The sequence below is a fragment of the Natator depressus genome, chromosome 10 (genome assembly GCF_965152275.1).
Source record: "Natator depressus isolate rNatDep1 chromosome 10, rNatDep2.hap1, whole genome shotgun sequence".
In the NCBI taxonomy this organism is placed as follows: Eukaryota; Metazoa; Chordata; order Testudines; family Cheloniidae; genus Natator; species Natator depressus.
The window spans coordinates 39,738,123-39,765,557 of NC_134243.1; the positions used below are offsets into that span (position 1 = coordinate 39,738,123).

At 48.1% G+C, this 27,435-nt stretch overlaps 1 protein-coding gene across 1 annotated transcript in view; it reads right to left on the minus strand.

Moving 5' to 3' along the window:
- Window positions 1–444: 444 nt before the first annotated feature.
- TBC1D21 (TBC1 domain family member 21) overlaps window positions 445–27,435 on the minus strand; it is a 38,241-nt gene continuing 11,250 nt past the window's right edge. Inside the window, exons 4-12 of the mRNA XM_074964885.1 lie at window positions 25,935–26,038; window positions 23,066–23,160; window positions 15,223–15,333; window positions 13,735–13,835; window positions 12,505–12,601; window positions 11,355–11,452; window positions 8,111–8,227; window positions 576–665; window positions 445–489 (exon numbers count right to left, since the gene is read on the minus strand). Of these exons, the coding sequence (XP_074820986.1) occupies window positions 445–489; window positions 576–665; window positions 8,111–8,227; window positions 11,355–11,452; window positions 12,505–12,601; window positions 13,735–13,835; window positions 15,223–15,333; window positions 23,066–23,160; window positions 25,935–26,038 (858 nt within the window). The remainder of the gene's footprint in view (window positions 490–575; window positions 666–8,110; window positions 8,228–11,354; window positions 11,453–12,504; window positions 12,602–13,734; window positions 13,836–15,222; window positions 15,334–23,065; window positions 23,161–25,934; window positions 26,039–27,435) is intronic.

The window sequence follows — 27,435 nt, forward strand, 5'->3', positions numbered from 1 at the left end:
GCAGCCTATGGAAGTCCTCTTCATGCCAGGGGGCTTTGGCTCATGGCCTGAGAGACAGGGTGAACTGCAGGCTCAGTTCTGCCTGATGCCACATGGGCGGACACACCAAGGAGTGGGCATGGCCCCAGGAGCCCCAGGGATTACTATGGTGGCTTTATGCCACTCTCGCACCTCCAGGATTTGGAGCTGGTCTAGGGCTGGTGGCCCTGTGGGTGTACAGCAGAGCAGCTCCTGTTGGGGGCTTCCCTCCAGATGCCAGTGAACTCCAGCTGCAGCCCTTTCCTCTCCAGTGGCGGTTACCTATGTCAGTCCTGCCCCACCCCCGAACTGATAGATCTCCGGGGGCGAGGGTGGCGACCTATTGCCAGGGTGGCACAGCAGCCAGGGCCAAACTCTGATGCCCACTCCGGGTCACACACACATTTATTGCTAACTCTTCTGTCTCTATGAGTCTGCCTGAAGGAAGAACTCCTTCAGCTCATCTGGAACCTGTGGAGAAAAGGGTCTGGGTGAGACACTGACGAGATGATTCTCCCAGCGCTCCCATCCCGCCAGCACAAGCCTCTGCCCATTACCTTTTCCTTGTGTTCCATGAGCAGTTTGTACGTGGAGCAGGCTTTGGAGATCAGCTCATCTGCATCCAGGTCTATGATGTTTCCACAGACCTACGGGGGGAAAGGAGAGCAGAGACACCACCAACCAGGGTAGAGCAAATAGGGGGCAGGAGGCTGCTCCCCTGGTGGCCGTTAGCTGTATGTGCAGTGCCTTTTCAAGCCAATAGGTATCACCGAAGCTGGCACCAGGGGTGAAAGTGAGTCGATAGGGGCCGGTACTGCGTACCGGTAAGAACCGCACCGGCCCGTACCCAGCCCACAGTAAAGCGTTGCCACGGCAGTGCTTTAATGTCCCTGCCCCTTTTGTCCCCCCTGTCAGTGCCCTGCTGGTGGGGTCCGGACCGGCAGGGCCACCGACCTTGGGGGGGGGAAGGGCAGCAACTTAAAGCGCTGCCGCGGCAAAGGACTGTCCTTAAAGTGCTGCTGCAGCAGCACTTTAACATCACTGCCCCTTCCCCCTGCCGGCGGCCCTGCCGGTAGGGTCCGTGCCAGCAGGGCCACCGACAGGGGAGGCAAAAGGGGCAGGGACATTAAAGCGCTACCGCAGCAGCGCTTTAAGGATGCTCCTTTGCCGCTGCGGCGCTTTAATGTTGCTGTGCCCCCCCGTCAGCGGGGCGCGGCTAAGGACCCTGTAGCGCTTTAACGTTCCTGCCCCTTTTGGCCCCCCCGGCCGCCAATGGACGGGGGGTGCAAAGGGAACAGCTGCCCTGGGGCCAGTGATTTAAAAGGGCTTGGGGCTCCGGACGCCACTGCCGCTAGGGCAGCAGCAGCATCCAGAGCCCCGAGCCCTTTAAATCAACACGGGAGCCCTGGGCGGCACGGGCCAGCCGGACTGGAAGGGCTGGCTGGGGGATGCTGACCCCCAGTCCCGCCCCTTCCACCCTAGGCCCCACCCCTTCCAGGGGCCGGAGCCGGCCCGCCCCGAACTGGGAAGTGGCCTCAGTTACTTTCACCCCTGGCTGGCACCATCACCCCCCAACCCCACCACTGCTCAAAACCTGGCTCTGCTGCCATGGTGTGCCTGCTGAATGTTTTAATCAGGGCACGGGGTATCTAATGTGGCAGCTAGGACTGGGTGACCCAGCTACCAGGAGCTACCTGTATCTTCATCCAAGCCTGAACACTATGCATTTTTGACATTTGCTTCACTTTTTTATTCTCACGTTTCCTATTCATAATTTCATCCCCTCCTTCCCACCAGGGATTACAATCATAGCAATGCAGGGCTGGAAAAGACCTTGAGGGGACATCTAGTCCAACTCCCTGCACTAAGACAGGACCAGGTAAACCTAGATCATCCCTGACAGGGGTTGGGAATCTCATGAGAGATTCTGCTCTGATACGATATACAGCCCAAAGGCAGCAGTCTCCTCTCCGCTCTGCCCTGCAAATCTTTGGCACATTCTAAAATGGGGAGAGGTCACCTGGTCCCGTGGAGGTTAAGGCCTGTCTAAGGCCTAAGGAGTAGAGCTGAGTACGGAAAAGTTTTCTTGTTCTGTGAAAAATTTTGAAATAAAAAAAAAAAAATCTCATCCCGCATCAGGATGAACCAGAGAGACAGAGCCCCACCCCAGAATAGCTCAGGGGCTATTCCCCTGGGATGTGACAGACTGCAGTTTCAATCCCTGCTTTGCTGGATTCAGAGCAGGAATGTGACCCTAAGTGTCCCAAGTGAGTGCTTTGATCACTAGGCTATTGACTGGAAGACATGAGATGAACTGTCCTAGGTATGGGGGTTCCACGGCCACCGCTCCCAAGAGAAGGAGGCGAGTGGTGGTGGTTGGGGTCTCTCTCCTCAGGGGGACTGAGTCATCTATCTGCCGCCCTGACCGGAAAAATCGAGAAGTCTGCTGCTTGCCAGGAGCTAGGATTCACGATGTGAGGGAGAGACTGCCGAGACTCATCAAGCCCTCGGATCACTACCACTTCCTGCTTCTCCACGTGGGCACCAATGATACTGCCAAGAATGACCTTGAGTGGATCACTGCAGACTACATGGCTCTGGGAAGAAGGATAAAGGAGTTTGAGGGGCAAGTGGTGTTCTCGTCCATCCTCCCCGTGGAAGGAAAAGGTCTGGGTAGAGACCGTCGAATCGTGGAAGTCAATGAATGGCTACGCAGGTGGTGTCGGAGAGAAGGCTTTGGATTCTTTGACCATGGGATGGTGTTCCAAGAAGGAGGAGTGCTAGGCAGAGACAGGCTCCACCTAACAAAGAGAGGGAAGAGTATCTTCACAAGCAGGCTGGCTAACCTAGTGAGGAGGGCTTTAAACTAGGTTCACCGGGGGAAGGAGACCAAAGCCCTGAGGTAAGTGGGGACGTGGGATACCGGGAGGAAGCACGAGCAGGAGAGCGTGAGAGGGGAGGGCTCCTGCCTCATACTAAGAAAGCAGGACAAACAGCAAGTTATCTCAAGTGCGTATACACAAATGCAAGAAGTCTGGGAAACAAGCAGGGAGAACTGGAAGTCCTGGCACAGTCAAGAATTATGATGTGATTGGAATAAGAGAGACTTGGTTGGATAACTCACATGACTGGAGTACTGTCATGGATGGATATAAACTGTTCAGGAAGGACAGGCAGGGCAGAAAAGGTGGGGGAGTTGCATTGTATGTAAGAGAGCAGTATGACTGCTCAGAGCTCCGGTATGAAACTGCAGAAAAACCTGAGAGTCTCTGGATTAAGTTCAGAAGCATGAGCAACAAGGGTGATGTCGTGGTGGGAGTCTGCTATCGACCACCGGACCAGGGGGATGAGGTGGACGAGGTTTTCTTCCGGCAACTAACAGAAGTTACTAGATCACAGGCCCTGGTTCTCATGGAAGACTTCAATCACCCTGATATCTCCTGGGAGAGGAATACAGCGGTGCACAGACAATCTTGGAAGTTTTTGGAAAGTGTAGGGGACAATTTCCTGGTGCTAGTGCTGGAGGAACCAACTAGGGGCAGAGCTCTTCTTGACCTGCTGCTCACAATCGGGAAGAATTAGTAGGGGAAGCAAAAGTGGATGGGAACCTGGGAGGCAGTGACCATGAGATGGTTGAATTCAGGATCCTGACACAGGGAAGAAAGGAGAGCAGCAAAATACGGACCCTGGACTTCAGAAAAGCAGACTTTGACAACCTCAGGGAACGGATGGGCAGGATCCCCTGGGAGAATAACATGAGGTGGAAAGGAGTCCAGGAGAGCTGGCTGTATTTTAAAGAATCCTTATTGAGGTTAGAGGGACAAACCATCCTGAAGTGTAGAAAGAATAGTAAATATGGCAGGTGACCAGCTTGGCTTCACAGTGAAATCCTTGCTGCTCTTAAATACAAAAAAGAAGCTTACAAGAAGTGGAAGATTGGACAAATGTCCAGGGAAGAGTATAAAAATATTGCTCGGGCATGCAGGAGTGAAATCAGGAAGGCCAACTCACACCTGGAGTTGCAGCTAGCAAGAGATGTTAAGAGTAACAAGAAGGGTTTCTTCAGGTATGTTAGCAACAAGAAGAAAGTCAAGGAAAGTGTGGGCCCCTTACTGAATGAGGGAGGCAACCTAGTGACAGAGGATGTGGAAAAAGCTAATGTACTGAATCGTTTTTTTTGCCTCTGTCTCCACAAACAAGGTCAGCTCCCAGACTGCTGCACTGGGCAGCACAGCATGGGGAGGACGTGACCAGCCCTCTGTGGAGAAAGAAGTGGTTCAGGACTATTTAGAAAAGCTGGAGGAGCACAAGTCCATGGGGCCGGATGCGCTGCATCCGAGAGTGCTAAAGGAGTTGGCGGATGTGATTGCAGAGCCATTGGCCATTATCTTTGAAAACTCATGGCGATCGGGGGAGGTCCCGGACAACTGGAAAAAGGCTAATGTAGTGCCCATCTTTAAAAAAGGGAAGAAGGAAGATCCTGGGAACTACAGGCCAGTCAGCCGCACCTCAGTCCCTGGAAAAATCATGGAGCAGGTCCTCAGGGAATCAATTCTGAAGCACTTAGAGGAGAGGAAAGTGATCAGGAACAGTCAGCATGGATTCACCAAGGGCAAGTCCTGACTAATCTAATTGCCTTCTATGATGAGATAACTGGCTCTGTGGATGAGGGGAAAGCAGTGGACATGTTGCTCCTTGACTTTAGCAAAGCTTTTGACACGGTCTCCCACAGTATTCTTGCCAGCAGATTAAAGAAGTATGGGCTGGATGAATGGTGTATAAGGTGGATAGAAAGCTGGCTAGATTGTCAGGCTCAACGGGTAGTGATCAATGGCTCCATGTCTAGTTGGCAGCCGGTATCAAGTGTAGTGCCCCAAGGGTCAGTCCTCTGGCCGGTTTTGTTCAATATCTTCATTAATGATCTGGAGGATGGTGTGGATTGCACCCTCAGCAAGTTTGCGGATGACACTAAACTGGGAGGAGAGGTAGATACGCTGGAGGGTAGGGATAGGTTACAGAGGGACCTAGACAAATTAGGGGATTGGGCCAAAAGAAATCTGATGAGGTTCAACAAGGACAAATGCACAGAGTCCTGCACTTAGGACGGAAGAATCCAATGCACCGCTACAGACTAGGGACTGGCTCGGCAGCAGTTCTGCAGAAAAGGACCTCGGGGTTACAGTGGACGAGAAGTTGGATATGAGTCAACAGTGTGCCCTTGTTGCCAAGAAGGCCAATGGCATTTTGAGATGTATAAGTAGGGGCATTGCCAGCAGATTGAGGGATGTGATTGTTCCCCTCTATTCGACATTGGTGAGGCCTCATCTGGAGTACTGTGTCCAGTTTTGGGCCCCACACTACAAGAAGGGTGTGGAAAAATTGGAAAGAGTCCAGCGGAGGGCAACAAAAAATGGTTAGGGGACTGGAACACATGACTTATGAGGAGAGGCTGAGGGAACTGGGATTGTTTAGTCTGCAGAAGAGAAGAATGAGGGGGGATTTGATAGCTGCTTTCAACTACCTGAAAGGGGATTCCACAGAGGATGGCTCTATACTGTTCTCAGTGGTAGCAGATGACAGAACAAGGAGTAATGGTCTCAAGTTGCAGTGGGGGAGGTTTAGGTTGGATATTAGGAAAAACTTTTTCACTAGGAGGGTGGTGAAACACTGGAATGCGTTACCTAGGGAGGTGGTGGAGTCTCCTTCCTTCGAAGTTTTTAAGGTCAGGCTTGACAAAGTCCTGGCTGGGATGATTTAGTTGGGGATTGGTCCTGCTTTGAGCAGGGGGTTGAACTAGATGACCTCCTGAGGTCCCTTCCAACCCTGATATTCTATGATTCTATGACTGGTCTGAGGTGGGTCACATGCTCCCCGTGGTTTTGACCAGAAATCCCATCCTGAACCTTAGAAACCTTCCCACTGAGTGTCCAGTGGAAACTGGCCCTTTACTGCAAACGTTTCAGTTTAGAAAACGCAGCATTGTTGTATGAATAACCTGGGCCTCTATACCAGGTTTGCCATTGACTGTGGGGTGACCTTGGGCAAGTCTCTGTCCCTCTGTTTCCCCTCCTAGCCCTTGCCTGTTTAGATTGTTGGGCAGGGAGTATCTCTTATTGTGCCTAGCACAACAGGACCGCAATCTCTAGTGATCCTACTGTAATATTAATAAAAAGAAATGCACATTCAACAGGACATGCCGGTCAGTGAAGATGCTTGGAGAGCCAGGGAGTTCAGGTCAGTCTGGAGGAGGTTTAGACAACCATCCATGTTCATGGGTGCTGAACTGAACCACCTCATCTTTTAGACCATCTGCAAATTTTAGGGGTGCCAACTGCAAAACTAGAGGGGGGGTCAAGAGAAGTGGCAATCATGAAAAGGTCATATCAGGGAATCTTAGACATGAGAGGCAGGAAAGAGCTGTTAGGTAACATATTGTCCATGCCTTTGTTGGCACAAGATTATACCCTAGAGGAAAGTCCACCACCACTCTACTATGCATCCCAGTTTCAAATGGCTCTAGTGCTAGAAGACCTACCATTTCCCAAAGGAGGCTACTCCACAGCCTCACAGATCTGACTGTCAGGAGAGTCACTCTGACATTTTCCTTTGCTGGCTTTCATCTGATTTTCATCTGATTTCATTTCACTCTTATTTATTTCTCTTTTGATCATCCAAACAATCCTTTTCCTTTATTGATATTTCAGATCTTTAAATACTGAACACAGCCATCACTCCTGTCCCTCCCCCACATTTCCTTCATGGAACATATCCTATATTACACATGCAAACCTCCGTTAAAAGAATACTAAGACTGCAAAGTCAAGTACTCAAACATTAGGATGGGCCAGAATTAAGGTTTCTGAGCACCCTGAATTGGGCCTCCCTTGTGTGTATGCTTTATGATACAGTCTTCAATTACATGATCACCTACTATCTTTTCTACAGGACCCCTGCCTCTTTTAGTAAGATTTCAAGTTCTAGTCCCAAAGCACGAGGGGAGGGGTAGGGAGAGCTTCAACAAAATGGTTGTGAAAATTTTTAACATGGGCAAAACAATGTATCTTTCCTTAATCTTGTTCTCAGAAATGTCTGAATTGCTTTTGCTGAAACTTTCCAAAAATAATCAGCCTGAGGCTGACACCAAGCATGGGAAATTTCAGCCAGAATAGTTACAGTTTGGCAAAGGTATGAGCAAGTGTAAACATGGCCATATAAAAGAAAGTGTTGGATAACCTTAACTCCAGGCAGCACTACTAGCTCTGCCTATAATAAATCTTTCCTCATAAATCCTCTTGAAGAACTAATCTGCTGCATTAGGAAGGAACCAGGGATCTAGATTCTTAATTCCATTTTTTTTATTTGAAAATTCCCCCTCTTTGTCCTTCCCCATTCATTCTCAGAGATTACAGCTTGAAAAATTGAAATGGGACCTCTTCACAAAGGTCAGGCCAGGAATCAGATCTGATGCCAAGCTTCCTTCAAGTTCTGCATATCAGGATAGGACCAAGCTGCAGACTTTAGATCTGGCTCCTGGTCTGAACATCCCCAAAGTTCAGGGGGTTTAGGATCCTATTTCATATTTGGGCTCATGTCCATTAAAAACACTGAACTCACATTTGTTAAAGGCAACTGAGTGCCTGAGAAAAGTGCCACTTGACTACCTTGGAGAATGGCACCCAGGACAGGCAGAGCTCATGCTGTGGAAGTGCATGCTTCCCTCAGTGTTCCCTGCCAATATGTCCCATCCTTGAGTGAGGAGGCCCACCTCAGCGGGTGAGCGTGTCCTTTTAATCACATTCATTGCTTGGCCTCTCTGCCAACAAGGGGGCTGATCCATATCAAGCAGAAATGTGTGTCTGGTGATGTAGCTAGCTGTCCACTAGGACCTGACCTGAGACCCACCAACTCATCTCAGTCAGGGCACCAAACAGCAGCCTGATGGCAACAACCCTCTATTGCTATTGAGAAGGGCTTGAATTGAATCCCTCTCCTAGAGGGATGATGCAGTGCATCCCATTCCCCTCCTTATCTACTGATTTCCTGTGGGAGGGGGGACTGTGTTACACACCAGGCTCCCTGCTGGCTGGCTCACCATTAAAATGTCATCTCCACCCATATTTTCCTGGAGGATTTGGTCTCTGACACTCTGCAGCATAGTGTAGGCCACGATCACTTGGAAATTTCTGCATGGTATCCCCATCAGGAATACCTTGGAAGAAACAGACCATGGGCCAGAATCAGTGAAAAACGTCAGAGGTGATTCCCATGCTCCACCCAAACCCAGCAGAATCTGAACCTTTTGTCTCAGGAACAAAATGTACTAGCAGTCTATAGCACCTTTTATGCTGGAGGATCCCAAAGCTTTTCGTAGACTATATATTTGAGATCACTGAGTCATCTGCCATTGAAATGCAGCCACTTGTGTGGTGGAACAAGGCAGCTATTTCAGAGCATGCAGCAACACTACACAAATAAATAGGGGAAATGGAGAAACAGTTGCTGCACATGAAATTACAGGAGTAATTTTAGGGAGGGGGACTGTATCTATTTGGAAGGTTGGGCTTATGGTTTAGGTACATGAATGGGACTGAGAAGAGCTGGCTTCAATTCCCACCTCTGCCACAGATTCCCTTATCCTCTTTGACCAGCAGCTTCCCACTTGAGTGTAAAGCAGGGATCAATTTAGAGGATATACTCTTAGGGCGTAGGTCCTGTCTCCTGCTATATGTACAGCGCCTAGCACAATAGGGCCCTGATCTTGGCTGACAACACTACAGCTAATGCTACTCCTCTTGCAAAATAAGTAGTAGGGGCTCTTTTTCAAAAACAAGTGCCGAGACCCTTGACTTGACTTCTCAGACAAAACATAGCACCTCCAACAGCACAGAGCCCCTTGACTTGCTGGGTCCATAGAGACTCCAATATATTAAGCAAGTGCAAATTAACCATATACCAATATTGGTCGTTCATCTTGCAATGAACTCATCCACTTGGTCTGAGCTGCATTTGCTGCTGGGTGAACTGATTCTAGGTTTTGCCCAAGGGCAAAGTGGCTTTTGATATTTTTTTGGAGACTCACTTGGCCAAATAATCTCACTTCCAGCATTGTCTGCGCAGGGTGTTCAGACATCCTCCTCCCCACTTCAGATAGAGTTTCTCCTGCCATGGCACAGCCCTGAGACCTCAGCAGGAAGGGCGAGCATGGAGAGGGAGCTCTGTGCAAATACCAATTGAGATATGAAAACCACCAGGGAGAGGGCTGGGAAATGAGAACACTAAGTGAGCGGTTTGGTTTGGTGGGGCAAGAATCCTGTTGCTGCAGCAATCCTCCCTTTACCTTGGAACTTGGACACACGCACGGTGTGCACTGTCCGCACCCGCACGCGCCGACCCTGCAGCTCCCATTGGCCGCAGTTCCCTGGGGCAGCGCGCAGAGCTTCCCTGATCGCACCTGTGCCTGGGGGCCACAGGGACATGCCAGTTGTTTCCAGGAGCAGTGTGGAGCCGGGGAGGCAGGGAGCCTGCCTTAGGTCTGCTGTGCCGCCAATCTGACTTTTAGCGGCCTGGTTAGCAGTGCTGACCAGAGCCACCAGGGTCCCTTTTCAAACGGATGTTCCAGTTGAAAACCAGATGTCAGGCAACCCTACCCTTCTCCTCAACACCCCACCCCCACACTACCCCTTATCCCCAGTCACCACCATCGTGCTGCCTCTTCCCTGCAAGACCCCGCCCCGCCCACTCTCTGCCCCTCCCCCTCATCACTAGCCCTTGTGAGACAGCTTGTTGCTGCAGGTGTGGGGCAGATACAGGTAAAAGTCAGCTAGCAGATTGCGGGTCTGATTGCGGGTTGATCCTGGTGGATGCAGATCCACATTTTGTATCCTTGCAGGGCTCTACCTCTCTGGCCTGCAAAATTGAGTCAGGGACCTCCCAAGATGCTATGCTGTCTAGTGAGGTTTCCATTATTCCCATCTCCCAGTCCGGCTGGAAATATCAGAAGAAACTGCCTCTTGCAGCTGTGGGAGCAAAAGCAGACTTGGATCATTCCACACTGATGCTGGACTCACTGGGCAAGGTTTTCTAGCCAGTGTGATTCAGGAGGTCAAACCAGATGACCACAATGGCGCCTCCTGGAGCTATGAAAATAAGTCAACTCAGGTCCCATCAAAGCCCAGCCTAAGCTCACCTGAAGGGTCACACATTTCTCAGCCCATGTGTCAGGTTTATAACAAAACCTCTTCTTATGAGAATTTTGCATAGCTCAGCCCTCTAGCCTTCCACCACCTGGAGTTTTCAACACAACTGGGCAGGAAATGGGGTTTCATTTTACAGAAAATGTTCACAAAACTGAAACTTTTCAGCCAAAACCCAAAATATTTCTATTTGGAAGTGCTGCTGCCAATGCCTTATGGAAGCCAGCTGCCTCATTCTCCCAGTCTCAAAAATCACCATAAACATTCCTAGATTTTATCTAAGTGCTTTTCATCAGCATGTCTCATAGTGCTTTACAAATGAGGGCAATATCCTACTCCCATTTTACAGATGGGGAAACTGAGGCACGGGAAGGGGCTGTGACTTGCCCAAGGTCACCCAGCAGGCTAGTGAAAAAGCCTAAAATAGAACCCAGGACTCCAAAGTCAAGTCCACAGTTTTCTATAGGCCAGGCTTCCTAGGCAGACTTCATATCCCATGATGCATCACAGTCTCCCCTCTTGAAGAGGAGAAGTAGTGCATAATGGAAATCCCTGGCTATGGTGCATTATGAGAGATGTAGACCCATAGAGGTTCCTAGAGAAGAATGGGTACAAGAGGCAATAGAACTACAACTCCCATGAGACACTAGGACAGTATTACCAAATCAAACTGCTCTAGGAATTGTTTTGGGGAAGTTCTCTGGCTGGAGGTCAGACTGGATCGCAATGGTACATTCTGGCCTTGGAATCTATGAAATATTTCAGCTTTCAGGATATTGGTTTTTCAAAAATAACGAAAAAAAATTCAAAATTTCCCAAGGAAAGCAGTCACTTCTCATGAAGATTTTTTTCTGTCAAAAAAAAAAATCCATCAAAAAACAATTTAGAGGGAACATTTGTGACCAGCCTTAGTTTCCAGTCCCACTCTGGAGTGGGCCAAGTCATTGGTCCTCAATCACAGAAATGCTGCAAGAGATGATTAGTTCATTGCCCTGGAGTCACATCCACTCTGGCAAGTCACTTAGGCAGCCTCTCTGGCTGAGACTCTTTGCCCTCTGTAGGGGGAAAGGAAAGTTACAAATGTCGGGTACCCATCATGCCTTCAGGTGCCAGGAAAGCCACAGAATGTCAGAAAGCTCTCACCTCCCACAGTCTCCAGACGTCATCAAAGGATTTGAAGACTCGCTGGAAGAAGAGGCAAAACCAGGGGAACAGTGACTGCACAACTCTGCCCTTCCCTTCTAGAGGATGAGAAAAGCAAGCTCAGGTCAGGGACCGAGACACACCTTACCATCCAGCCTGTGCAGGTGTAAATCAGAGAGTCACACATTGGGGCTCTCTTCTCAGTTGCTTTATTTGCTGCAATACATGTTAGGTTGCCACCTTTAAAAGTTGGTTCTCCAGAGCACACATCCTGTTGCAACGCCTGGACATTGCATCACCATGTTGCCAGCTCTCATCATCAGGCAATGCAGCGTCAGCACATAGTGACATTGTCACAGAATGGGATGCTGTTACATTGCCATGCAACATCAAGGCATTATCATGGCAACTCCATGCTATGTCATAACAAGGGGATGTTGCATAGGCCCCAAAAGATACCGAGACTCTGACGGCCCATCCCCGTGACTTGTAGAATGTGAGTCAATATTGGAACTCTCCCAGGGAAACTGGGATGTGTTGGCAACCCTAGTCATTCTCAAGCCTCCTAGTTAAACCCATGTAATGTCCCAGGGAGTGCCATGGAGGTACAGTGTAGGACCTAGAGGGGAAGGAAGAGCTTGGATTTTCCACCATGGTGACATCAATAGATCCCTAAGGAAGCCAGGTCTGGCCTTTCTAGTCTAAGGAAAGTACAGCTCAGTGCAGGAAAGGAGCCTTAAAAGAGAAACTCCTGTCAGGGATGGTCTTGGTTTACTTGGTCCTGCCACAGCACAGGGGGCTCGACTTAATGACTTTGCATGGTCCCTTCCATCCCCACAGCTCGGTGATTCTATGGAATACCAGAGGACCACTCCCCCTATCCATCACAAGATAGTGATAGAGAAAGACAGGAAAAGTGGATGGGGAGGGTTGAGATTCACCGTCCTGCTCCAATGCCAGGAAACCCAGGATGTGGGACCCCTGCTCAGGGCCTCAGCCTCCATGCACACAAGATGTGGCAGACCTAGGCAAAACCTGTCACTGTGCAAATGGTTCCTTTGTTTTGCTTCCAACGCCTGGAAATTACCTGAGCTCCAGTAGCATTTGCTTTGTTGTTCTCTGGGTGGGGAGGGAGAGTAGCAGGACTTACCCAAGTGCTTTGCAAAGACAGGATCCATAAATGCTATCACGGCTTTCAGCATTATCAGATTTTTCCCGACCCCAATGTTCACAACACAGCTGTGCTCCTGGAAGAGACAATTCAGGAAGGTTTGGAGGACAGGAAGAGACCAGATGGCCCAGCTTGGCTATAGCCTCCTGTTAAATCCATGAAGCCAAATTCATCCTTTCCATAACTCCATTGGCCTTACCCCAGGAATGAATCTGGCCAGGGTTTACACTACCAAGATCTATGTGAAACAAGCCCCTGCATGAGTCACCAACTGGGTTTCAACCTGGGACCTTCTGAATTGTATTATAGATCGCTATGCTTAAGCAAAAGGTTCGCTCCCAGTAGCTGGTAGCAGCAGTAGGCTGTTACCCTCTGGTGGCCCAGCCATTAGACACAAACTCAGTGCACACTGTTGCTTATGTTTCTCTGTTTCTGTAAGCATGTACTAATATGTCTAGAGTTAAACATACATTAGATATAACCTCTGCTTGCATGGTGCTCATAGACACCGGGCCTGTGTGGTGTCCAAGATGGTCTGTCTTTCTGAGACAGCTAGGGGGCACTGCCTCTGGTTTGCCAACTTGGAGGGGTGCAATGCCCTGGGAAGCATGGTGAGAAGTCAAGGTGAGGACGTCTTACTGCAGTTTGCAGTTTTCCTGGGGTGGCTTTATCCAACAGTGTGCCAAACTACAAAACCCAGGAGCCTCTTGGCTTCAGTTCTAGTGAGTTTGATCTATTGGGTTATTAGGAGCTAGGAAAGAGTTGACTCCCCTCCCATCCCTCATTCTGACTGATGGGGAGTGTTTTGCCAAATTGCTGTTCCAGGTCTTCTGGTGATGTAACCACCTCCCCAACTATCCAGCTTCCACCAGCAGCCTGGGCATGTCCTGCAAGGCTGGCTCCATCTCCCTCCTCACTGTGGCTTGGCAGGCGGGACATGGGTCAAGTCACGCCATTTGTCATACAGGGGGTGGAGCAGGGTGGCTGGGAGGAAAAGTTGAGTTGGGTGACTTATCACTGGCGAAGTGTGGGGGGGCTTGCAAACCAGGAGGGGGTCAAGCTGGCCCTCTTCTCTCTGGGGTGTCTGCCACAGCTGGGTGTGGGTGGTCAGGTCAGGCAGATTGCCTCCAGGGAGCGTTGCTGCAGGCTGGTCAACTGAATGGCCCAGTGAGGGCACAAAGCCGGGGCCCTACAAACCCTCTGACCTACTGTTTTCTGGAGGAAGAATTGAAACAGCCAGTAGACCTCATGTTCCTTCTCCACCAGCAATTGGAATAGCAGGAGCATCTCGTGGAACCCCTGCTGGTACTCTGCCAGGAGAGAGAACACACAGACACACTCAGATGTACAAACAGACTACTGCAGCAGTCCAGAAACATGCTATGAAACAGCATATCCCTGGGGATTAGGTTAACATGCTCTCCTCCCACTTGATAATGGGGATTTGTGGACGGAGCTCACCAAGACAATGAAAGACCCCACGCTCTTAAGTGAAGGAGGGGCAATAAATTCCGGAAATGAACAGATCAGAAGGGAATGAAACACAGGCATGGGGTACAGGTCACAGGGTCTAACCCAGGGGCTCACTGCCCTGTCACATGGGCAGTAGTGGAGATCAAAGTCCTTTATTTATCCATAGTTTGGGCAGTGCCATTGCTAGCCCCTCCCCTACTCCACCCCTGGGTCGCAGCTCTGGCTGGGAGTGGGGACAGGGGAGTTCAGTTCCAGTGACTCATGTGAGCCTTGGCCTCTTTGTGAGACAGCCTGCATGAGTGCACAATGCACAGTTCCCTAACACCCTGAGAAATTTGCCCTTGCACAGAATAAGAAAAGGTGCTTTTGACACAGCTTGTGGGAGCTTAGTTGGTCACTGAGGGACAGGGACCGCACAAGTGGGGTGGCGGGAGGGTTAAACTGTGTTCTGTTTTACCAGGTCCTTGTAATGTGCCCATCACTGTCGTGTCTGGGCATGTTCCGGGAGTGCATTCTGTGGCATGGCTGGCATGTCACCAGTTGGTTTGGGAGAGTCTGGGAGGAGGGATTTTGGCTATGCTTGAACAGGAAACCTGAAAGTGATACAGACATCCCTTTCACTACCACCCAGCCCCCTAGTCACCCCATTTCCCATGATTTCCCTGGCCCAATTGCCACCTCCTATTCTGCTACACGTGGTTTCCCCCCGCCATTCTGCACACCCCTCACCTATCCTGCCATCTCGCTCAGTGGAAAGCACCAGCATGTCCCTCTTTCAGAAATGAGCCTCAGTAGGGTGACCATATTTCCCAAAGAGAAAACGGGACACCGGCAGCTGCTCACCAGAGGGCCCCGCCCCATGCTAGTGCCAGTAGCTGGAACCCTACAGAGGGGGCCTCGCATGCTGGAATTCTACACTGCTTCCTCCCACAAGCCCTACCTCCCCTCTGCGGGGGGCTGATATCTCCGCTCGCCCCCTCAGCACTGCACCCCACTTTTGTGACAAAAGAGGGCATTTGACCAATTTGCTTTTGCCAACTGATCAAGACAGCAAGAGCAAACAGGACAAATGCCCACCTTTTGGATAAAAAGTTGGGACAGCCGGGACAGGGCTTAAAAAAGGGACTGTCCCAGCCCAAATGGGACGTATGGTCACTGTAAGCCTCAGTGACATCATAAGGATCCTTTGCTGATGCCCAGGTGTGCTGCTGCCCCAGCACTCACCAGCCTCCGTGTTGCATACGTAACTTAGCAGAAGGATCTTCTCCAGCCGTTTCTTGTCCACTATGGCGTAGCCTTGTGCGTCTCGGAGGTACAGTCTCTGCAGGTCAGAATCTGTTGTGGAAGAAAGAGACTTGTTTCCCTTATGGGAGCAGGGTGCCTGGAGAAGACTACATCGCTGGCTCAGATCATGCAGCCCTCCTGAGGAGAAGGGAACTTACAGACTCCTAAAAGTGTGAATTGGGAGTGCTTTGTTCCAGGTGAGACTTGAGTGGGCCTGACTGTTATAAAAAGCCAGTCAGCTGCGAACCAGCTGAGTGGTGAACAGCAGAGAGGCTAACAGAGGGAGTTTACCTGGGATCTGTCTGAGAGGAGGTACGCTAAGGGTTGCATTAGAGAGGCTGTATTGGTGAGTATCTGAGTGTCTGTTGTGGGGACAGTTTGACAGTATGCTTGATTGGTTGTTTGAAAGGTGTGAATTGGGAGTGCTTTGTTCCAGATGAGCCTTGAGTGGGCCTAACTGTTATAAAAAGCCAGTCAGCTGCGAACCAGCTGAGCGGCGAACAGCAGAGAGGCGAACAGAGGGAGTTTCCCTGGGGAGAGCCCACTGAGGCTTACACCTTGCCGGCTTCTCTGACTAGTTACTACAACTCCTGAGGAACCTCGTAGAAGGAAGGTAATATGGATGGGGAGTGTTCAGCTGTTGTGACCTGCACTGAATGTGCCATGTTTGTCTTTCTTCGACAGGACAGAAGCGACTTTGTCAGAACAAAGTGCAAGCTGGTCTCCATATTGGAAGAGAAGGTTCAAGGTCTGGAGAAACAAGTATTGACCCTGCGTTGCATAAGTGAAACTGAAGATTTCCTGGACAGACATCAGGATATGCTTCTACGGGCACAACGTTCTGAAGATTCAGAGCAGGCTGCACTGCGCGGACAGGAGGATGGTGAAGAAATTTGGCAGCATGTGACCTCCAGAAGAAGAAAGGGCAGCGTCCAGGTACCAGCAATGCAGATACAGGTAAGCAACCGTTTTCATATTCTCTCCACAGGTACTAATGCAGAGAGAGGACAAGATGATACATCTGAGGAAAGGGAACAGAAGGACACTCCGCCGATTGGAAGGCATGAGATGCACTGTACTAGGGATGGGGGTTCCACGACCACAGCTCCCAAAAGAAGGAGGCGGGTGGTGGTGGTCGGGGACTGTCTCCTCAGGAGGACTGAGTCATCTATCTGCCACCCCAACCGGGAATACCGAGAAGTCTGTGAATCCTAGCTCCTGGCAAGCAGCAATATGAGGGAGAGACTGCCGAGACTCATCAAGCCCTCGGATCACTACCCCTTCCTGGATGGTGTTCCAAGAAGGAGGAGTGCTAGGCAGAGACGGGATCCACCTAACGAAGAGAAGGAAGAGCATCTTCGCAAGCAAGTTGGCTAACCTAGTGAGGAGGGCTTTAAACTAGGTTCACCGGGGGAAGGAGACCAAAGCCCTGAGGTAAGTGGGGATGTGGGATACTGGGAGGAAGCACGAGCAGGAGAGCGTGAGAGGGGAGGGCTCCTGCCTCATACTAAGAAAGCAGGACAAACAGCAAGTTATCTCAAGTGCCTATACACAAATGCAAGAAGCCTGGGAAACAAGCAGGGAGAACTGGAAGTCCTGGCACAGTCAAGGAATTATGATGTTATTGGAATAACAGAGACTTGGTGGGATAACTCACATGACTGGAGTACTGTCATGGACTGTTCCGGAAGGACAGGCAGGGCAGAAAAAGTGGGGGAGTTGCATTGTATGTAAGAGAGCAGTATGACTGCTCAGAGCTCCGGTATGAAACTGCAGAAAAACCTGAGAGTCTCTGGATTAAGTTTAGAAGTGTGAGCAACAAAGGTGATGTCGTGGTGGGAGTCTGCTATAGACCACCGGACGAGGCGGATGAAGTGGACGAGGCTTTGTTCCGGCAACTCATGGAAGTTACTAGATCGCAGTCCCTGGGTCTCATGGGGGACTTCAATCACCCCAATATCTGCTGGGAGAGCAATACAGCGATGCATACACAATCCAGGAAGTTTTTGGAAAGTGTAGGGGACAATTTCCTGGTGCAAGTGCTGGAGGAACCAACTAGGGGCAGAGCTCTTCTTCACCTGCTGCTCACAAACGGGGAAGAATTAGTAGGGGAAGCAAAAGTGGATGGGAACCTGGGAGGCAGTGACCATGAGATGGTCGAGTTCAGGATCCTGACACAAGGAAGAAAGGAGAGCAGCAGAATACGGACCCTGGACTTCAGAAAAGCAGACTTTAGCAATCTCAGGGAACGGATGGGCAGGATCCCCTGGGAGAATAACATGAGGGGGAAAGGAGTCCAAGAGAGCTGGCTGTATTTTAAAGAATCCTTATTGAGGTTAGAGGGACAAACCATCCCGAAGTGTAGAAAGAATAGTAAATATGGCAGGTGACCAGCTTGGCTTCACAGTGAAATCCTTGCTGATCTTAAACACAAAAAAGAAGCTTACAAGAAGTGGAAGATTGGACAAATGACCAGGGAAGAGTATAAAAATATTGCTCAGGCTTGCAGGAGTGAAATCAGGAAGGCCAAATCACACCTTGCAGCTAGCAAGAGATGTTAAGAGTAACAAGAAGGGTTTCTTCAGGTATGTTAGCAACAAGAAGAAAGTCAAGGAAAGTGTGGGCCCCTTACTGAATGAGGGAGGCAACCTAGTGACAGAGGATGTGGAAAAAGCTAATGTACTCAATGCTTTTTTTGCCTCTGTCTTCATGAAGAAGATCAGCTCCCAGACTATTGCACTGGGCAGCACAGCATGGGGAGGAGGTGACCAGCCCTCTGTGGAGAAAGGTTCGGGACTATTTAGAAAAGCTGGACGAGCACAAGTCCATGGGGCCAGATCCGCTGCATCTGAGAGTGCTAAAGGAGTTGGCGGATGTGATTGCAGAGCCATTGGCCATTATCTTTGAAAACTCATGGCGATCGGGGGAGGTCCCGGACAACTGGAAAAAGGCTAATGTAGTGCCCATCTTTTAAAAAGGGAAGAATGAGGATCCTGGGAACTACAGGATTGCACCCTCAGCAAGTTTGCAGATGGCACTAAACTGGGAGTAGAGGTAGATACGCTGGAGGGTAGGGATAGGTTACAGAGGGACCTAGACAAATTAGAGGATTTGGCCAAAAGAAATCTGATGAGATTCAACAAGGACAAGTGCAGAGTCCTGCACTTAGGACGGAAGAATCCCATGTACTGCTACGGACTAGGGACCGAATGGCTAGGCAGCAGTTCTGCAGAAAAGGACCTCGGGGTTACAGTGGACGAGAAGCTGGATATGAGTCAACAGTGTGCCTTTGTTGCCAAGAAGGCCAATGGCATTTTGGGATGTATAAGTAGGGGCACTGCCAGCAGATCGAGGGATGTGATCATTCCCCTCTATTTGACATTGGTGAGACCTCATCTGGAGTACCGTGTCCAGTTTTGGGCCCCACACTACAAGAAGGATGTGGAAAAATTGGAAAGAGTCCAGCGAAGGGCAACAAAAATGATTAGGGGACTGGAACACATGACTTCTGAGGAGAGGCTGAGGGAACTGGGATTGTTTAGTCTGCGGAAGAGAAGAATGAGGAGGGATTTGATAGCTGCTTTCAACTACCTGAAAGGGGGTTCGCAAGTGGATGGATCTAGACTGTTCTCAGTGGTAGCTGATGACAGAACAAGGAGTAATGGTCTCAAGTTGCAGTGGGGGAGGTTTAGGTTGGATATTAGGAGAAACTTTTTCACTAGGAGGGTGGTGAAACACTGGAATGAGTTACCTAGGGAGGTGGTGGAATCTCCTTCCTTAGATATTTTTAAGGTCAGGCTTGACAAAGCCCTGGCTGGGATGATTTAGTTGGGGATTGGTCCCACTTTGAGCAGGGGGTTGGACTAGATGACCTCCTGAGGTCCCTTCCAACCCTGATATTCTATGATTCTATTCTATGATACTGTGATTCTATAATTCTATTTCCTACTTGCTTGCTAGCTGCAGAACTATCCAAGGAAATGCATGTGATAGTATGACTGTACATAGTGGGACAGGTGTCTGTTCCCTTTGCACTGCTCTGTGTGTGGGATCTGGCCCAATCTCCACTGCCGAGGATTTCCCTGGCTGAAGGGAGTCTTCAGTGGGCATACAGCTGGCACAGCTGGCTTCTGCTCCACCCTCTCCTTCTGGCTCTGATTCAGGGGGCATAGCAAAGGCAGACAGGGGCATGCTCAGGGAGGGGAGGAAAGAGGAGGGAAGGGGATGTAATCAGATCACATTATACTCTGGCTATCCTCAGCTGGCAGACAGTCCTTGGAAGACTGATGCTAGTTTGGAGTGCTTTATCCTGTGCCAGGACTGGGCAGAGAATAAGGGAGCCATAACTAGCTCCCCCTCCATACTGCACTGAGTGGAAAATTAATACAGTGCAGTATCTGGCCCCTGCAATGCTCTTACTGTATGTGACTGGCCTGTGCAGAGACCCCAGGGATGGGTGTATTAGAAATGCTTACGGAATGGGTGCTGCGGTAAAACAGCTGTGGTGAGGTGAGCAGTATGAAAGGGCTCTGAGCTCAGAAGCTCAAAGCTGCTGATTGGCAGCTGGGTATTCTAGGTCCACAATCAGTCCCAACGTGCTGGCAATGCTACATCTTGAACGTGAATGTTGGATTTCAGTAGGCTGCGGTACTGCGTGTACCTCTGTGGGCTTATAACCCCTTAGTAGCAAGAACAGTCACCAAGAAATAAAAAGAGAAATTCTGCTCAAACATGCAAACTCTTTGCTAGATGAAATCCAAATGTCAAAATGTACTTCTGAGGGAAGAGTACACTGGTCAAGTGCCTGGATGTGACAGCACCAGCTGCTGCTAATCTATACTTCTACAGCTGCTAATAACTCACCAAATGGCAGGTAATGTGTGTTACTTTAAATCAGTGTTTTGCATCCAGAATTACTGGCTGTGTGTCTTTCTGATTGGGTGCAAGAGGCCCAGGGGGAGTGGCAAAGTAGGACCTTGGAATGTTGGGAAACACAACATTCTCTAAGCCAAGCTGAACAAGGGAGCTGCGCTGGAACCACGACTGAACTTGGAGGAAACAATTGTTGGTATCTACTATTTAAGTGCATATCTGTTTACATAGAGGCAAAATGTGATTTCTTTTATACTCGGTTGGAGTCAATGGTTTGCTGTTGAATTGGGAGGGCATATCTAGTGGAGTCCCACAGTCCTGGGTTTGGTACTATTCAATATGTTCATTAATGACTTGGATAATGGAGTGGAAAATATGCTTACAAAATCTGCAGATGGTGCAAAGCTGGGAGAGGTTGCAATCACCATGGAGGAAGGATTAGAATTCAAAACTACCTTGACAAATTAGATTATTGGTCTGAAATCAACAAGGTGAAATTCAATAAAGACAAGTGCAAACTACTTCACTTAGGAAGGAAAAATCAAATGCATAACTATACAATGGGGAATAATTGTCTAGGTGGTAGTACTGCTGAAAAGGGTCTGGGGGTTATAGTGGATCACAAATTGAATGTGATTCAATAGTGTGATGCACTTGCGAAAAAGGCTCATATCATTCTGGGGTGTAATAACAGGAGTGTTGTATATAAGACACGGGAGGTAACTGTCCCGATCTGCTCAGCACTGGTGAAGCCTCAGCTCACCACACTTTAGGAAAGATGGGAATAAACTGGCCAGAGTCCATAGGAGAGCAACAAAAATGATAAAAGGTTTTGAAAACCTGACCTCTGAGGAAAGGTAAAAAAAAAACCTTGGTCATGTTTAGTCTTGAGAAAAGAAGGCTGAGGAGGACCTAATAACAGTGTGCAAAGATGTTAAGGGCTGTTGTAAAGAGGATGGGGATCAATTGTTCTCCATGTCCACTTGAAGGTAGGACAAGAAGCAATGGGCTTAATCTGCAGCAAGGAAGATTTAGGTTAGATATTAGGAAAACCTTTTTAACTGTAAGGGGAGTTAAGCTCTGGAACAGGCTTCCAAGGGAGGTTGTGGAATCCCTGTCATTGGAGATTTTTAAGAATGGGTTGGACAAAAACCTGGGGATGGTCTAGGTTTACTTGGTCCTGTCTCAGTGCAGGGGGCTGCACTAGATGACCTCTTGTGGTTCCTTCCAATGCATTTCTATGACTATGGTTTTTCTAAGACTCTCCACCAGGATGGAGAATCAATTGCTTCTAAAGTATCTACCCAGTCCTATCTCTGTGCTCAGGCTCCTTCCTGTCTCAGCTGGGTTGATTTATGCAGGTTACAAACCAGTGTAACATTAAGTTTGCAATATTGTTTAATATTCCTTTTGTTGTACAACTGGGAAAAGACTAAATGGGAATCTGAATATAATAATGCTAATCACTTTTATAGTTCCTTTCATCCACAAGCAATTGACCCTGAGGGGATTTCCAGACTCCTAGTCTCTCTCTTACTACATCTCTATCTGGTATCTTTCTTTACATAACTTTCTCTCCTTGGGTCACTTGACCCATCTCTGAAATGCTGATGGCTCCAGGCAAAGATGTGGAATTCACTAACTCAAGCAATCAAATACTGCAGTTCAGGACTAGAAGAATGTTACAAAGTGGAACTGCAGGGGTGGAGTTTAGGTAAGCAGCGATGTAATTACTTGAGTTGGAATTTGCCCAGGACACCGGGGTTAATACTCCTGCTCTTCCCAATAGCATCATGGGACTGTTAATGACTAGCAGTGATCAGGACCTTGGTCTTACATTTCATTTGAAAGGCAGTGCTTATGGCAGTACAGTGCCCCCTCAAACAGTGTCAGGGCGGTGGTTCAAATCATTCATGACACAGAAAGAACAGTGATACCAGCAATACCCCTCTGCCATGTACATTGGTCAAACCAGACAGTCTCTACATAAAAGAATAAATGGACACAAATCAGACGTCAAGAATTATAACATTCAAAAACCAGTTGGAGAACACTTCAATCTCTCTGCTCACTCCATTACAGACCTAAAAGTGGCAGTACTTTAACAAAAACACTTCAAAAACAGACTCCAACGAGAGACTGCTGAATTGGAATTAATTTGCAAACTGGATACAATTAACTTAGGCTTGAATAGAGACTGGGAGTGGATGGGTCATTACATAAAGTAAAACTATTTCCCCCTGTTTATCCCCTCCCCCCCGCACCCCCCCCCCATTCCTCAGACGTTCTTGTCACCTGCTGGAAATGGCCCACCTTGATTATCACTACAAAAGGTTCCCCCCGCTCTCCTGCTGGTAATAGCTCACCTTAAGTGATCACTCTGGTTACAGTGTGTATGGTAACACCCATTGTCTCATGTTCTCTATGTATATAAATCTCCCCACTATATTTTCCACTGAATGCATCCGATGAAGTGAGCTGTAGCTCACGAAAGCTTATGCTCAAATAAATTTGTTAGTCTCTAAGGTGCCACAAATACTCCTTTTCTTTGCGTCATAACAATAATATTCCTGGCTGCACCTGGAGGTCTGCCTCCAGATAAAGTTATGTCCAATACTGCTTAACTGACAAGATGGAAAATGATCACGCTCCAAGCTAAGTTGACCTCTCCTGAGTAAGGCTTGTGCTCAGGTAGAAGAATGAAATCAAACTACAGGTGTCCTTAGGCTTCTGAAAGGCAAACACATCACAGTACTTTTGAGTCAGAATCTCCAGTGAAGATCATTGGAGCTTAGGGAGATCCATGTGACAAGGGGCTAGCGACCTGGCAAATCACATTGACTCATCTATCTGCTGCCTCCCCTGCTTCTTTACCCCTAGAAACACCCAGCTCAACCCTGTGACAACTTACTGATGAAGCTGCGGACCTGCATGAAGTCCCTGTGCTCTGTCTCTAGTAACGGTTGGATCTTGTCATACATGTTGCACAAGGCCTCGTAACTTTTCCTGAAAGAATGCGAGAGGTAGCTATTGAGAACACGCTGCAAGAATGGAGCATAACTCATAAGGGCTTTAAGAGTTTTGCACCATCAGAACCTGGTAAATGAAGATTCACAGTAAATGAAGGAAATCAGAGGGGTAGGAAAGAGCAGTTGATCTGTTTTATTTAGAATTTGTCACCAGTTTTGCAACTAGGTTGCCAAAAATGAGCAATTTTACCAAGATTTTAATTTTGGTTGTCTAGCTTATATTGCAACAAACTGGCATGTGCGTGTGTACCTCTACCCTCTGCAAACCTCATATTGGTAATGTCCAACTTCATATTGGTAGTGCTGACAGCATTGTGTAGGTCATTGGCAGTGGAGATTCATAGAATATCATAGAATCATAGAATCTCAGGGTTGGAAGGGACCTCAGGAGGTCATCTAGTCCAACCCCCTGCTCAAAGCAGGATCAATCCCCAATTAAATCATCCCAGACAGGGCTTTGTCAAGCCTGACCTTAAAAATATCTAAGGAAGGAGATTCCACCACCTCCCTAGGTAACGCATTCCAGTGTTTCACCACCCTCCTAGTGAAAAAGTTTTTCTAATATCCAACCTAAACCTCCCCCACTGCAACTTGAGACCTCCTTGTTCTGTCATCAGCTACCACTGAGAACAGTCTAGATCCATCCTCTTTGGAACCCCCTTTCAGGTAGTTGAAAGGAGCTATCAAATCCCCCCTCATTCTTCTCTTCCGCAGACTAAACAATCCCAGTTCCCTCAGCCTCTCCTCAGAAGTCATGTGTTTCAGTCCCCTAATCATTTTTGTTGCCCTCCGCTGGACATTTTCCAATTTTTCCACATCCTTCTTGTAGTGTGGGGCCCAAAACTGGACACAGTACTCCAGATGAGGCCTCACCAATGTCGAATAGAGGGGAACGATCACATCCCTCGATCTGCTGGCAATGCCCTATGTATACATCCCAAAATGTATTGATCGAACATGGGACCTGTGGATCTTAATATATGAGCCCTACATCCTGAGCTAAAAGAGCTGTCTCTTCTAGACACTACTGTGGCAGACTCATCAATCACCAGCTGACCTAGCCACCACAAGAGGGGGACAGAGTGCATAGTTTACACATCCTAAGCCCTATACTGCTAACAACTGATAGAGATTCTCCATTAGCTCAAGAGATAAAAGGCTGTGCTTTAGGAGCAGGAAGATCTGGGGCCTTATGCTCAGCTGGTATCTAGCAGCATAGTGCGCTGAAAGTCAGTCTTTTAGATTGTAGACTGCAGGTCAGGAATAGTCTCTTATCTACATTCGTACAGCACCCAGCAGAAAGGGGTGATAGCACTATATAAATATTTACTATTACACTGATGATAAAGTGGCTGCTGGACTCTCTGTCAACCGTCACTGTGAAGTTCCTAGGTGCTCTGGCGTGCACCCTAGCAACCTGGGTGGAAGGCCAGGGTTCTCCATGTAGCAGTTACAGTTTGGCAGGGAAAAGGGAAGGCTCAAGAAAATGTTGCAAAATAGAAATTCTGAAGGTAACTGCAGCATTCAGGGGTGTTAGACCTGAAGCTGGGTTACCATAGGAAGCCAAGCCACTAGCCCCTCCCCACCTTCTTAGAATATAGAATATCAGGATTGGAAGGCATCTCAGGAGGTCATCGAGTCCAACCCCCTGCTCAAAGCGGGACCAATCCCCAACTAAATCATCCCAGCCAGGGCTTTGTCAAGCCTGACCTTAAAAACCTCTAAGGAAAGAGATTCCACCATCACCCTAGGTAACTCATTCCAGTGCTTCACCACCCTCCTAGTGGAAAAGTTTTTCCTAATATCCAACCTAACTTCCCCCACTGCAACTTGAGACCATTACTCCTTGTTCTATCATCTGCTACCACTGAGAACAGTCTGGATCCATCCTCTTTGGAACCCTCTTTCAGGTAGTTGAAAGCAGCTATCAAATCCCTCCTCATTCTTCTCTTCTGCAGACTAAATAATCCCAGTTCCCTCAGCTTCTCCTCATAAGTCATGTGCTCCAGACCCCTAATCATTTTTGTTGTCCTCTGCTAGACTCGTTCCAGTTTTTCCACATCCTTCTTGTAGTGTGGGGCCCAAAACTGGACACAGTACTCCAGATGAGGCCTCACCAGTGCCGAATAGAGGGCAGACCTGAGGCTGGAAGGGAAGAAACCAAAAGAGAAGCTCAGCACAGTTGCTGTGGGATCACACCCTTGGGGCTGGTACCTGTGGACAATAAGGGTCCTGAATTTCATCTCCAGGGGGCCCATGCACAGAGAGAATGCAGTCACCAGATTAAGAACCTGTTTTAATTAAATCTGTTCTACCGCATTCAACGCTGACATAAGTGTGGCCCATCAATATCTGCAAAGCCACCACCTTACCCTGTGAAATCCCTCCATGGAACCTACCGTGATGCTTAGCCTTCATCGGGATACACTGGGTTGGCAAGTGGCAAGCTGGGACAAATGGGTTTCTGCTCAACTATATGATATCTTTCTCCTAACCCATTCACTCTGGAGTGTCTGTCTTCTCTCCCTGTGGTGCCCTGTCTGACATGTGGACTGTGAGCTCTCTTCTTTGCTTCCTGTCTGCAGAGCTCCCAGCATAGTGGGGCCTTGATCTTTGTTTGGGGTTCACAGATTCTACCATAATCTGCATCATCATCATCAAATCTTCAGGGATGCCTGTGAAACCACCAGCTGCATCTGCGTCCTTGTGGAGCCCGATATAGAAGGACACTGCAAACAGATAGATCCATACCTCCTCATACTGTCAACGGTCAGCCTCTCGTCATGTGAACTCCTCCAGGAGTAGTAGCCAGTGAGAAACTTCCATGCCTCTGATCTCACTGCTGGATCCAGACCCTGAAAGGGATGGCAAGGTGAATACAGGGGGCTTTTATTGGCACAAAGGGCAGTTAAGCGGGGGGAGGGGGGATGGGGTAAACAGCTTTGGTATACAAGCAAAAATCTTGGGTAAGTTGTCACTGATCATTCTTACTGAAAATGGTGGTGTAAAACTCAAAAGTTTCTTGGTTTTTACTCTCAGTTCTTTCATCAACAAAACTGAAACATTTTCACAGGAAATTTCAAAACAAATCTTTTTAAAATTTCCCATGACAAATAATTGGCATTTTCCAATTGGCTCTAGCTCTAGGGCTGTCAAGCAATTAAAAAAAGTTAATCGTGATTAATTGCACAATTAATTGCACTGTTAAACAATAATAGAATACCATTTATTTAAATACTTTTGGATGTTTTTCTACATTTTCAAATATATTGATTTCAATTACAACACATAATGCAAAGTGTACAGTGCTCACTTTATATTTATTTTTGTTACAAATATTTACACTGTAAAAATAAAAGAAATACAATTCACTTAATACAAGTACTGTAGTGCACTCTCTTTATCTTGAAAGTTGAACTTAAAAATGTAGAATTATGTACAAAAAATAACTGCATTCAAAAATAAAACAATGTAAAACTTTAGAGCCTCCGCCTACACTCAGTCCTACTTTAGCCAATCACTCAGACAAACAAGTTTTGTTACAATTTGCAGGAGATAATGCTGCCCGCTTTTTGTTTACAATGTCACCTGAAAGTGAGAACAGACGTTCACATGGCACTGTTGTAGCTGGCATCGCAAGATATTTGCCAGATGCACTAAAGATTCATATATCCCTTCATGCTTTAACCACCATTCCAGAGGACATGCATCCATGCTGATGACAGGTTCTGCTTGATAATGATCCAAAGCAGAGTGGATTGATGCATGTTAATTTTCATCATCTGAGTCAGATGCCACCAGCTGAAGGTTGATTTTCATTTCTGGTGATTCGGGTTCTGTAGTTTCTGCATCGGAGTGTTGCTCTTTTAACTCTTCTGAAAGCATGCTCCACCCCTCATCCCTCTCAGATTTTGGATGGCACTTCAGATTCTTAAACCTTGGGTTGAGTGTTGTAGTTATTTTTAGAAATCTCACATTGGTACCTTCTTTGCATTTTGGCAAATCTGCTGTGAAAGTGTTCTTAAAACGAATGTATGCTGGGTCATCATCCGAGACTACTTTTACATGAAATATATGGCAGAATGCAGATAAAACAGAATAGGAGACACACAATTATTCCCCAAGGAGTTAAGTCACAAATTTAATTAATGCATTATTTTTTTAATGAGCATCATTAGCATGGAATCATGTCCTCTGGAATGGTGGCATGAAGGGGCATATGAATATTTAGCATATCTGGCATGTAAATACC